General features: G+C 37.9%; 1 protein-coding gene across 6 annotated transcripts in view; it reads left to right on the forward strand.

Annotated features, from left to right (window-relative positions):
• Positions 1-11,626, forward strand: part of CCDC125 (coiled-coil domain containing 125) — a 32,538-nt gene extending 20,912 nt beyond the window's left edge. For 5 of the 6 annotated variants that reach the window (XM_032627278.1, XM_032627279.1, XM_032627275.1 and 2 more), the window contains 5 exons: positions 1,385-1,500; positions 3,885-3,992; positions 5,336-5,510; positions 9,079-9,209; positions 10,069-11,626. In XM_032627278.1, the coding sequence (XP_032483169.1) occupies positions 1,385-1,500; positions 3,885-3,992; positions 5,336-5,510; positions 9,079-9,209; positions 10,069-10,377 (839 nt within the window). In that variant the 3' untranslated portion in view covers positions 10,378-11,626. The remainder of the gene's footprint in view (positions 1-1,384; positions 1,501-3,884; positions 3,993-5,335; positions 5,511-9,078; positions 9,210-10,068) is intronic. The other variant, XR_004349248.1, reaches the window with a different exon arrangement.
• Positions 11,627-13,123: the final 1,497 nt, after the last annotated feature.

Here is a 13,123-nt window from a genome sequence, read left to right on the forward strand (position 1 = left end):
TTTTTCACCATTGAGAACGATGTTGGCTGTGGGTTTGATCAGTTAGGTTTTCGAATTAAAAAAAATTTTGAGGTGAAATTCACATAACTTAAACCATTTAAAAGTGAACAATTCATAATGCTTATAAACATCTAGTTCTAAAACGTTTCCATGACTACAAAATAAAACCTTATACCCATTAAGCAGTTTCTCCTGATTCTCCCTTTATCCTTTAGTTTTTATACTCAGTGTAAACAAAATGGTAGAGTACCTGATGTTTGAGGAACCTGAGTAGGTGTATGTTTATTGGGAATCTAGTAGGAAAAGTATAAAATTATATAGTTATTCAACATAATTTTTTCTCATAAAAGTGTCTTCTGTGACTTTGTCACTAATGCAAATATTTTTCAAAATATTATTTGACTCATTAAGGACTTGAAATTATATAGATGTATGTGTATATATACACACACACAGAGCATATCTTTTATATAATGAGTCACTATATGACAAAAGTTAATGAAAGAGTATTAAGGTGGTACCAACTTTTTAGAAATCTTTTTTTTGGCCGTACCATGTGGCTTGTGGGATCTTAGTTCCCTGACCAGGGATCAGACCTGGGCCCCTGGCAGTGAGAGCCCGGAGCCCTAACCACTGGACTGCCAGGGAATTCCCAGCAGAAACTCTTTTAAAGTGGTGGCTTGAAAGGCATAAAATGAGTGCTCAGTCAGGTCATGGGCCCGAGAGTGGCACTTTACATAGTGTAGTAAGTGAACTGTGGCAATCCCCTGGGTGAGAACTGCACACACAGATATGCTTCTGCACACCAGTGATTTGAGCAGATAGTGATTTCCCCCATGTTAGGTTGGTGCCAGGACAGAAGTTGCTCATAACCACTACTCCTGTCCCTTCCTCCCTATCCTTCCACCCTATAAGAAGAGAGGGAAAGTTACTGTTATTCTGCTTTCCAGTAAGTAGCAGGCCCCCTCTTGTTCTAAATATTTGCGTTGAGAGCCTCTTGTGAAAACTAACTAAAAGAAAAGTCTGATAGAGTTTGGAGAGCTGGTAGAGTTGACTTTAATACAATATATGAGATTTCATCATCTGATCGTCTCACAGTATGGATAATTAGCCTTTGTATGTTCCCTTTTTGAAAATCCTACAAAGTTTCTTTGAGCAAATGAAGACCAGACTTAGGTTGCAAAATTATTTCCACATTAAAAATAACATTTTATCTAGTGTTAACTCACTTGATACCCACCATTCTATCAGATTTTCTGGTTGGAGACAGATTTTGTGGGTAGTTGTATATCCCTTGCTTGAAGAAGTATGTGGTGTTGGTTTAACTGGATTAGGTGAGGCTGGGGTTAGACCTCCTAACACTTTCTTACATGGCCCTTCCTAGTTTTGAATCAACAGTATTTGGAGGCCCTCGCCATGCTTGATATCAAACAGCAGAAGATGGCTCAGGAAAACACATGCCAGGACACAAGTGGCTTTACAGAGGTTTCAGGTCTTGAGGTAGGTAAGCAGGTATGAAAGTTTAGTAGGAGGGAAATTTTCCACTTCCATTTTCTTTCTGCTGTCACCATCAGCTCCACTTCTAGGATAGAACCATACTTAGCAATTTGAGACTGAGGGTGAGAGAGGCCCAGGTCCACTCTTCAGCCTTGCTGGTACCATACCTTTCAGGCACAGCATTCTTGGACGTTAGGGGATGTGCTAGCCACTTCCTGTCCTTTTTATTTCCTTTTTCTACAGCTTTAGCAGAAAGTGTGTTAGTAGTATCTTCCCTGGGTAGAGGCTTAACAGCATCAGAGTACTTTGCCACACATTTTTAAATCTGATCTTCGTAATGGTCTTGTGAGGGCTGCAAAGCAGGTATTATCCCCATTTTACAGAGGAGGAAACTCAGGCTCAGATAGTTTTAGTTACTTTCCCAAAGTGATGCAGTCACTCCGGGGTTGAGTCAGGTCCAGGACAAAGATCTGCTGATGCATTGCTAATTGCTTGCTGAGGTGTGAAATGTCTTACAAGTGTCCTGGGGACTCATGAGAAATAAGCGTACCAGTGGAGTGAGAAGGGGTAGCCATTCACTTATTATAGAACTTCAAGTAAAGCAACTACTACTACTAATAGCAAATACATAGTCCTTAGTAAGTGCCAGACACCGTTCTAAGTGATTCACATAGATTAACACATTTAATTCTCACAACTACCAAATAAGGTGAGTACAATTAAATCCCTATTTTACAAATGAGGTAATTTTGGCACAGAAGGGTTAAGTGATTTGCCCAAAGTCACAAAGCTACTAAGTGGTGGAGCTGGGATTTACACCCAGGTAGAGTTTAGAGTCTGTGCTTTTGATCACCATGCTCTACTGCCTGGGTGGAAAACTAGTGTAATAGCAAAAAAAAAGAAAAATAAAAGAAACTGAATGGAGAGAAAGTTCAGAAAAAGCGTGCTTTATTATAATCTTGAGTAGGCTCTAAGTAACTTTATGGCAGGCAAGAACATGGGCCCTGAGCCAGTTGATGAAGGAGCACTGAGGTAAGGACATAGAATTAGGATGCAGAGGTCCTTGCAGAAACCTTGCATTTTTATATTGGCCCTACCCAGGTCTTAAGTTGCTTTTGGCAACTTTCGCAGGGACAATTATCAGGAGCGGGAAGTTGAAAAGGGAAGATACCAATCTGCCACATAGCCGCCATTTGTACACTTGAGTCAACTGAAAGCTCACTGTGTACTTCACAGTTATCATTAATGCAAGAAGGAATTTTCTGAAATAGCCTTTACACTAAGAGAGACCGTGGAATCTTCCTCTCTAAACAGTCTCTAAAATAAGATTCTGTTTTAAGCCAGTCCATGTGAAATTTATAGCAGCAGGAAGCTTAGACAATAATTTTGTAGTATGTTCCACATGAAACTTTAAAAGATATGGCACAATATGTTACATAGACTGCATCCTTTAAATTGGAAGCTGTTGGAATATTTGGGGAAAGCAACTTGTGGTTACTTGCCAAAATGGGTTTTTAAAAAAAAGTACAACAGGGCTTCCCTGGTGGCGCAGCGGTTGAGAGTCCGCCTGCCGATGCAGGGGAGGCGGGTTCGTGCCCCGGTCCGGGAGGATTCCACATGCCGCGGAGCGGCTGGGCCCGTGAGCCATGGCTGCTGAGCCTGCGCGTCCGGAGCCTGTGCTCCACAACGGGAGGGGCCACAACAGTGAGAGGCCCGCATACCGCAAAAAAAAAAAAAAAAAAGTACAACAGTTCTTACTTTTCTTCTGGCTACAGTGGTCAACCAGGAGTGACCCACATGGATTAGTTTCTTCATTGTGATCCAAAGACAGGTTTTGAAGGATCAGGGCCATATGCAATTCCAGAACAGTGGATGAGCCAAGAAATATATTAAGAATTTATTACATGATCATAGACCATTTTTTTAGGAGTGGCAGGATGATTGTTTTCCTTAGAATTCACTCATCATTTCTGAGCATGCATCTCTCCTGGCAGGACCTGACAGTAATGAATGCTGGGTGGCAAGGCCAAACCCAGTCACAGGAAATCCATATTGTGGATGTTTAGATTTACTTCGTTAGGTCAAGTTCCTGCCAAGAACTCAGAAGTATAGGAAACTGGTACTAAGTGAAAGGTTTTGGAACATGAGCAGAAGGAATGCAGAATTCCTGTGTATTTTTGTTCCAAGTAATAACAGTCTCTCCTCATTTGTAAATTTCCCCTTGGGTCCTGAAATCATGGTCTCAGCTTCCTATTTTTGTTTTCCTTTGCAGTTTCTTTGAATTAGGTGCTTGAATAAAATGTGCATGGGTTTGTGTGTGTGCCCCGTGTTTGTGTATGGCTGAGCAATGTGACACTTAGTAACGGATAATTCTTTTGGATTTAAAGCTTGCAGTCCTGGGAGCCTGCCTTTGTCACGGTCCCAGAGGGAGCCCCTGTACCTGTGCCAGACTGGCAGCATCTACTCGGAAAATGCTCCTTCAGGTCAAACAGGAGGTATTGTGTTATCAAAGCAGTAAAAGCTTTGGTTTTGCTTCTCCATTAACACAAAGTAGAATAAATGGAAGTATATGTAATAATTAGCTTAATTTGGTAGTCTTTGGCTATGAAACTTATTCTTAGTTTTAAATGATAACATTAACACATAAACTGGATTTTATTTACATTACTTGGCACGATATTGCAGCCATGAAAATTTGTTTGCCTGTGTTTTAGTTAATATTTCCTAAGTTCATATTTCTTTTGTCTATACATGGCCCTAAAATTACTAGATATTAGAGGAAAAGGCACACATGCTTAAAATCACCAGGATGGGGCTTCCCTGGTGGCGCAGTGGTTGGGAGTCTGCCTGCTGATGCAGGGGACACGGGTTCGTGCCCCGGTCCGGGAGGATCCCACATGCCGCAGAGCGGCTGGGCCCTTGAGCCATGGCCGCTAAGCCTGCGCGTCTGGAGCCTGTGCTCCACAACGGGAGAGGCCACAGCAGTGAGGCCCGCGTACCGCAAAAAAAAAAAAAAAAATCACCAGGATGTGAAACACCGATTAGCCGAGAGATAAACATGAAGCTTATTAGAAAAGCTGCAAGGTACAGTGGAAGGAACCTTTGTGCCAGCCAGACCTAGGTTTGAATCTCAGCTCCATCATTTTCCAGCTTTGTGGCTTTGGACGCATATGTTAAATGGAGGCTAATAACTAGTTTGGAGGGTTGTTGTCAAAAATAAACATGGTAGGCATATAATGTTTAGCACCAGGCCATGCCTGGCATTTAATCAAATGATAGCTGCCATTATAATTACGCTTTCACAACAAATACAGTATGGACCATAATTTTTAAAACGTTTTTATTGAAGGTTTGGAATTTAGTCTTCAGAGTATATATGAAAGCAAACAGCTAAACATTAGCAATTCATCAGGAAAAGCATAAGATTACAAAGATCAGAGTCAGCTGTGGGAGGTATCTGAAAGATGGTATTCATAATTGTTTTCAGTGGTATTTTCTGGCATGGCCCAAGGCAGAACTGAAATGCAGCCATTGGCATCCTCCCTTCTTCCTCATTGGGCAGGACATAGACGAGGCCCGTCTAGGATAATGAGGTCTAAGAGTAGGATTACCAGGGAACTGATAGGCACAAGAGAAACTCCTGGTAATCTAGTTCAGAGTGGGCAGCTACTGCAGAAGAGAATGGCATGTAGTAATTAGATTAAGCGGATGCAATAGATCAAGGGCAGGCAGAAAACTACTAGGCAGGGAGAGGGCATTTGCTAATCTGACTCAGCATTCAGGAAAGAATTGTTCTGGTTTTGCCTCTAACACCTCTCAAACTTTCTTTCAAAACCAGTTGGAGCTTCTGCAGAAGAGTAAAGAAGAAGCCTACATAATGGCAGATGCATTCAGAATTGCATTTGAGCAACAATTATTGAGGAAAAATGACCAGGCACTAAGATTGACACAAATGGATAAAATGTGTAAGAAAGCAACAAAAGGGACAAATTGGAAGCACCTTAAAGATGATGGTAAATATGAATTATAATGGTAATAATCAGGTGTAAGGTAATTTCAGTTGTTTTTGGTTATAATCATAGTTGATTAAGCAGTTAATATGGTGAATGTAATTGAAATTTCACATATAGTTATGATTTATCTAAACATATAACAACCATGGGAAAAAAGGAGTCACTGGATGTTACTTATGCAGATGAAACCATAAAATAACAGGAGAGTCTCTTTTTTGGTAGAGATTTTTAGTGGAAAAAATTTATAATAAGAGCACTAGAACCCAACATTAAATCTATCTATCTAATTAAACTTTATTGAAATGTGTGACTTTGGAAGGAGACACTGAACAGTAGAGAAATAATCTTAAATTGGACAAATAAATAAAATATTCTTATGAAAAGTGAAACAGAAGTTAAGGTTTACGTTTTGGTTCACAAGCCTATCAAAAGTTCATGGCCATTTTGGAGTCATGGTATTAGTGTAAACAAAATATACAAAAATGGCATGAGAGAATAAACTGCCATTGAAGTATGAAGACTGTCCAATATAAACAAAGTAACTGTTATTTTTTAGAAATTTTAGTTTCTCTAAATGGTCAATCTCAATTTTCATTTGTAAGTATTATTCAGTAGGCTTCATATTGCTTCAATTTAAAATTCCAATTTGAAACCATTTATCAGTCAAGAAAGATTAAAGTGAAGTTTATTAAGAAGTGTAAATTTTTAGTATTCAGATTCTGACATGACCCTGTTTCTAAATCTTTTTTGACAAAATCCATAATCCTAGTTCTAGTATCTCTCATTTTCAGATGAATTTAGGACCAATAAGAATCTTCTAGTATTAAAAATGAAACTTTTAATAGTAGATACCTAATTTTGTTTGAAATATCTCTTTTCAAACAGTGCATATTAGCATTAGTATATGGGTCACGTGTTGTGAATTTTAGCTTCATTAACTAAACTTTACCCACCTCTGCTGAAGTGTTAAGAAACAGCTTATAGGGATAATAAAAATAGAAGTAGTAAACAAGAACTGTGAAAGCAGGTGAAAGCAGATTATAAAAGCTATGTATTTAGTCAGGTGGAAGTCAGGGCAAAAGGGGGGGAAACAATGTTCCTCCACTCTTGTTCGTTCTTAATCAGGCATTCCACATTGTACTGAAATTAACTTCTAAAGGTGTTTTCTGATATGAGACTTATAGAGGCCAGTGAGCAAATATAATGGCTAAGTCCGCAACAGTCACTTATAGTAAAAAAATAATTAGTATTTATATGGCTGTTTTCTATAATAATCCCTTGATAAAAGGTAAAGGTATAACCTTAATGTCAAGGTAAGTGGTTTGCCAGGGAAATAAGCTAACATAGTCCAATGTACTTAATTAGCCTTTGAGGAATTGGTGGAAAACATTAAGAATATCTAGTTCTACCGTGAACAACAAATGTGTAGGTGATCTTCCTCAAGTACCTCTTCTTTCAGTGAGGCCCTTGATAGGAGCTGTATTGCAAAATTTTCAAAGGTATACTCTCAGAGGGCAGCCTCGGTGTTTTTTGTGTTGTTAACTGAAGTCAAATCCCTTTGAAAATCTGATTTTGTTTTGATGGAAGGTAGAGAGAAGAGTAGGGAGAAAGAATAGAAGCGGTAGATTCATATTCAGTTCAGCACTTGTACTCATTTTATATTCCAGAATTCCTGCCTTTCTTAGCTTTTTACAGAATTCAGGAACTTCTCCATAGAAAATATGATTTGAGAGGTACAGCTCCCAATCTTTGCTTTCCGTTAAGGTACTGGGAGAGACTGGAAGCAGAATTTAAAATAATTAGTTTATCTCTGAAAAGCCTTACAAGTCCATGAAAGGTTTAGCAGCTCTTTGTTTCTTAGTGACAAGACTTTGATTCATTTTAATATACTTCAGTAATCTGGTACAAGATGACTGTTACAGGTCATTTTCTTATTTGTGGTTAACACTATGTTAACTTTTCTTCTTGATAAGGCTGCTTAGAGATAGCTTATAAGCATGTTTCCTTTTTTTTTAGATTGAAAAGAGAGACAGATTCATCCACTCTTAGAACTGGTGAGCTGGTCAACTTGTCCGGCTTTTCCCCCTTGCCACAGCTGCTATTGAAAAAGGTCAGGTGTGAGGCCCAGTCTCTGTGGTTTATCAGGATTGGGTGGAAAGGGAATTGTCCCTTAAGACTTTATCTGATCATTAGACCATTTGCACAGCATTCTAAAAACATTCTTGAAACTTTCTTTGTATAAATCTATAAATTTTGTATTTTCTGCTACAAATTGCATCCTTTCTATGGATGAAGAAGAATATCAGTGTACATATTGCAGGATGTGGACTTTTAAGCATTATGTCAGTAGCTGGGCTAGGTGCTTTCACAATTGTTTTTTTTTTTGTGATAAAATATGCATGAAACTTACTGTTCTTTTTTCTTTTAAGTAGGTACATTTTTTTTAACATCTTTATTGGAGTATAATTGCTATACAATGGTGTGTTAGTTTCTGCTTTATAACAAAGTGAATCAGTTATACATATACATATGTCCCCATATCTCCTCCCTCTTGCGTCTCCCTCCCTCCCGCCCTCCCTATCCCACCCCTCCAGGCGGTCACAAAGCACCAAGGTGATCTCCCTGTGCTATGCGGCTGCTTCCCACTAGCTATCTATTTTACGTTTGGTAGTGTACGTATGTCCATGCTTCTCTTTCACTTTGTCCCATCTTACCCTTCCCCCTCCCCATATCCTCAGGTCCCTTCTCTACGTCTGCGTCTTTATTCCTGTCCTGCTCCTAGGTTCTTTAGAACCATTATTTTAAAACTTACCATTTTAACCATTTTTAAGTGACAAGAAGTCCATTCACATTGTTGTATAATCATCACCACCATCCATCTCCAGAACTTTTTCATCTTCCCAAACTCTGTATCCCCGTTCAATACTAACTGCCCACTCCCTTCCCCCAGCCCGTGCTCTATTATTCAATGGCACAGCAACCCAACAGTAGAGCATAGGTACTATTATTCTCATTCTGGAAGTGAGGATATGTAGCTCAGAGAACTTGTCCAACATGATACCATTAGGAAGTGGTTAAATGGGGATTCAAGTCCAGGTCTTTCTGGCTCTAAAGCAGAGTTTGCATGGTTCAGAGGCCACCTGTCTGCAGACATGTTTTGTTGGGAGTGAATAGTGTTCTCAAATATTGTGGGCAGGTGGCTAACCTTTACACTGGGAGATTTCATAAGCAAATGTGGATTACTGGCTCCTTTGGAAGACTATGAGATTATCAGGTAGCACAGGCTGCATTCTCCCATGGGCAGCTGCTGAGCAATGAGAGTGGGAGGGCGCTGCTCTGGGTTCTCACACTGTGGCCTCTCACCTGCGTTTGCAATCCTGGCTCTAAAGTCTGCTTTTCCCACTGCACTGCGCTGCCTGACTCACTCGTGCTAGAGGTCACCTGAAGAGGACAAGGTCCTGGCTGATTCAGGAATGAATTAGCCTTGGTTCACACTTACCTCTTTTTCTGGAAGTACTTCAGTGAGTGTCTTTTTGTGTCTCAGCTGGATTTTCATGTTCCATTTTAGGGTTACCATCACAAAGGAGTAAGAAGACCTTAGGGCAGAAACTGTTGGGTATGCTCCCTCTGGAAAACAGTTCTAAGAGTACTGATGACCAGCATGATCCTCAGGAAGTCTTTAAGTTGCTAACAGATTTGGTTAGTATCTTTGCTTTTTGTTAGAGGCTGTGGATGAGCTTATCTTTTTCCTTCCTATTAATTCAACTCTTTATCGCTCTATACTTGACTTTTATGCTCTGTTCCCATTTCAGGTACCATTTTCCAGAATCATGATCTTCATCTCCTTAAACACCCCACACATGCTTCCCACTTCTCCCATCCATGTTCTTCCTGTGCAGCTTTAAAGCTCCACCTCTGAAAAGAGGAGGCTCCCTGTGATTAAGTCCAGGAGGAGGCTCCCTGTAATTAAGTCCAGGCATCTCCGTCATCTGCAGTTACATATACAGTTCATGACGAGACTTATATATTCAGGAATTTTTAAAGTGTTCAACGAACTTCCTCATGCATTATATCCTTTAATCATTACCACAACCCTGAAATCGGTCCTGTTATCCTCAATTTCATAGATGACTATACAAAGAAACTCATGTTATATGAACGTACTTATCTACAGAAGAGTATTAAAGTTTATTTGCATATAAAAATATAAAAACAATTTTTATATAAATAACTTCAACATTCTTTCAGAGGTAAGTACATGTTGGTATTATATATACATATATACACACATACCATGTAAATATATACTTCTTTCTCCTTTCTCTTCAGATGACTTAAAAATTTTTTTGATAGAAAGAACGCTGTTTTCTATTTTTCCTTTTAAAAAAAATCCTCAATACCATGTAGCATAATGCTTAGGAATCAGTGGATACCTAATTGATTTATTCATACTGACTGGCTTAGATTGGAGGTTGAACATTTTCATGAAATACTTCTGACTATAGTTCTGTACTCTGTGATATACTAATTGGTATGTTTTTAATTTCTGTGCATGCAGTTAAATGATAAAGAAGAAGCTTTGGCTCATCAAAGAAAAGTTAGTTACATGCTTGCTCGGGCTTTGGAAGACAGAGGCACCACCTCAAAAGAGAATAAAGAAAAAGATCCTATGAAAGACAATTCTCCATTAAAAAACCCCTGGCAGAAAACTTCAGAATTCCCTGTTTTACATGATCCTGTACATTCAAGTGTTCAAATTTTTAATTCTGTGGGCTGCATTTGTTCAATTCAGCACTTTCAAACAGATCAATACTACACAAGAACTCTTAAAAGATCCTATTCTTTGCCATCAAATATCATGTACTGAAGACCAGTTGAAATTAGAACTGAGAGCTGTTTATATCGAGACTTTGAAAACGGACCATGTAAATGTTGCTACATCTTCAGAAGTTGTGTTTTCTGGGTATTCTAAATTTGGGGAAGCAGCTTAAATAAGTGTTCTCTACAAGACATTTATTAGTATTCTGTGTTGACATATTTATAAATTATATTACTATATTTTTGAAATTTTCAGTATTTGCCAACATCTTAAAAACAAAGAAATAGTGATTTTGAGAAGAAAATTAACTATTTAGATTGACTTATAGGGATCTTTGGCTCAAGCAACAAGAGTGACTGTTAATTTTTGGAATACATTTATCTGGTTTTGTGTTTTTCTGGATTTTTCATTTGCCATATAAAGTTTAAAAATAATTTCCTTCACTTCAATAAAAAAGTTATTATGGTGGGACTTCGGCAGCAGTATATTCAAAGTCATTGCTAGTTACCTATTTCATAGCTTCCTTTTTGTCAGAGTGGTGACATTCTGTAGCCAGATCTATGCAGAATTCTGGCATTTAGGCCACTCTGAATTAACTTCTTGGTTTTGATGCTGAATTTTAGGCCATTTAAAATTATTTTCTCTTTCTAGAAATATTACATAGTAATACTCTTTAATATCTTTTGGGAATATTACTATATTAATAGCATCACAATGATATCAAAGGAAGTGCATTACCTTGTCAGCAGTTATAAAACTTATCTAATCTCTAGTGAAAAGAAAAGATATTACTACTTAATTAGATAGTTAACAGTAGGGTAATAAGGTAACAATATAAACCATTTATAGTTGTGTTACAGGAACAGCACTGGTTGGCATTAATAATAATAAAAGCTGAAAAATTGGCAAATACATTTTGAAAACAGGAATAATGAGCATCTACTGTTGCCAGATATTAAAATGTATTATCCTATCAACTATATTCCAATATAAAACAAAAATTAAATTAAAAAAATGTATTGTCCTGATGGTAATACAAAGCTACATTATTTAAAACAGTGTAACAGCAGGTCAATGAGAATCGGATAAAGACCATACACAGACCTAGTATATATAATAATTTAACATAAAAGGTAGGGAAAGGAAGGATCTGGGATTATTTAATAATACCAAAGTGGGAAGTGTAAAAAAACAAATCACATTACAAAAACTAGAAAGAAGTATGTGTGTATATAAAACAAACTCAAATAAATTGATAAAATTTATATTCCAATTGATAAATGGACAAAGAATCTGAATCAGTCTCCTCAAGTAAAGGAAACAAAAGCAAAAATAAACAAATGGGACCTAATTAAACTTAAAAGCTTTTGCACAGCAAAGGAAACCAACAAAATGAAAAGACAACCTACTGAACAGGAGAAAATATTTGCAAATGATATGATAAAGGATTAATGTCCAACATACATAAACAGCTCATACAACTCAACATCAAAACAAACAACCCAATTAAAAAATGGGCATAAGTCTTGAAAAGATATTTTTCCAGAGAGGAAATGCAGATGGCCAACAGGCACACATAAAGATGCTCAACATTGCTAATCATCAGGGAAATGCCAATCAAAACCACAATGAGACATCACCTCACACCTGTCAGAATGGTTGTCATCAAAAACACAAATAAATGTTAGCGAGGATGTGGAGAAAAGGGAAACCTTATACACTGTTGGTGGGAATGTAAACTGGTGCAGCCAATGTGGAAAACAGTATGAAGGTTTCTCAGAAAATGAAAAATAGAACTACCACATGATCCAACAATTCCACTCCTGGGTATATATCCAAAAAAACCCAAAATCATTGATTCATAAAGATACATGCACCTCAATGTTCACAGCAGCGTTATTCACAATTGCCAAGGTGTGGAAGCAACCTAAGTGTCCATAAACAGATGATGGATAAAGAAGATGTTGTATCTATACATAGAGTGGAATACTACTCAGTCATAAAAAAGAACGAAATTTTGCCATTCGCAGCAACATGGATGGACTTGGAGGGCATTATGCTAAGTGAAATAAATCACAGAGACAAATACTGCATGATATCACTTACATGTAGAACCTGAAAAAATACAACAAACTAGTGAATTTAACAACAAAGCAGCAGACTCACAAATACAGAGAACAAACTAGTGGTTGCAGGGGGAGGGTTCATATAGGGGTGGGGAATGGGAGTACAAACTATAGGGTGTGAGACAGGCTCAAAGATGTATCCTACAACACGGGGAATACAGCTGATATGTTGTAATAGCTGAATGAAAAATACCTTTAAAAATTGTATTAAAAAAACTGAACCAACAGTTCACAGAGGAGGGATTAGCAACACAGTAGAAATCAAAGAAAAGTAAATTAGAATGAGGTATCAAATTAGCAAAGACCCCAAAGAGTATGAATGCTAGAGATGATGAAGTGAAATAGATTCTTATATAAAGGTTAACGAATGCATTCGTTTGGGATACCGCATTCAATTTTTTTGCGTATATACTCAGAAGTGAAGGTGCTGGACCGTATGGTAATTCCATTTTAAATTTTTTGAGGAAACACCACAGTTTCCCACAGCTGCTGGCACTGTTTTTATACATTCCCACCAATAGTTTACAAGGGTCCCAATTTCTCCACATGCTCACTGACACTTGTTGTTTTCTGGGTTTTTTTGGTAGTAGTCATCCTAATAGGTATAAGGTGATAATCTCACTGTGGTTTTGACTTGCATTTCCCTAATGATTAGTGATGTTGGGCAT

Source organism: Phocoena sinus, chromosome 3 (genome assembly GCF_008692025.1).
Source record: "Phocoena sinus isolate mPhoSin1 chromosome 3, mPhoSin1.pri, whole genome shotgun sequence".
NCBI classification, from domain to species: domain Eukaryota; kingdom Metazoa; phylum Chordata; class Mammalia; order Artiodactyla; family Phocoenidae; genus Phocoena; species Phocoena sinus.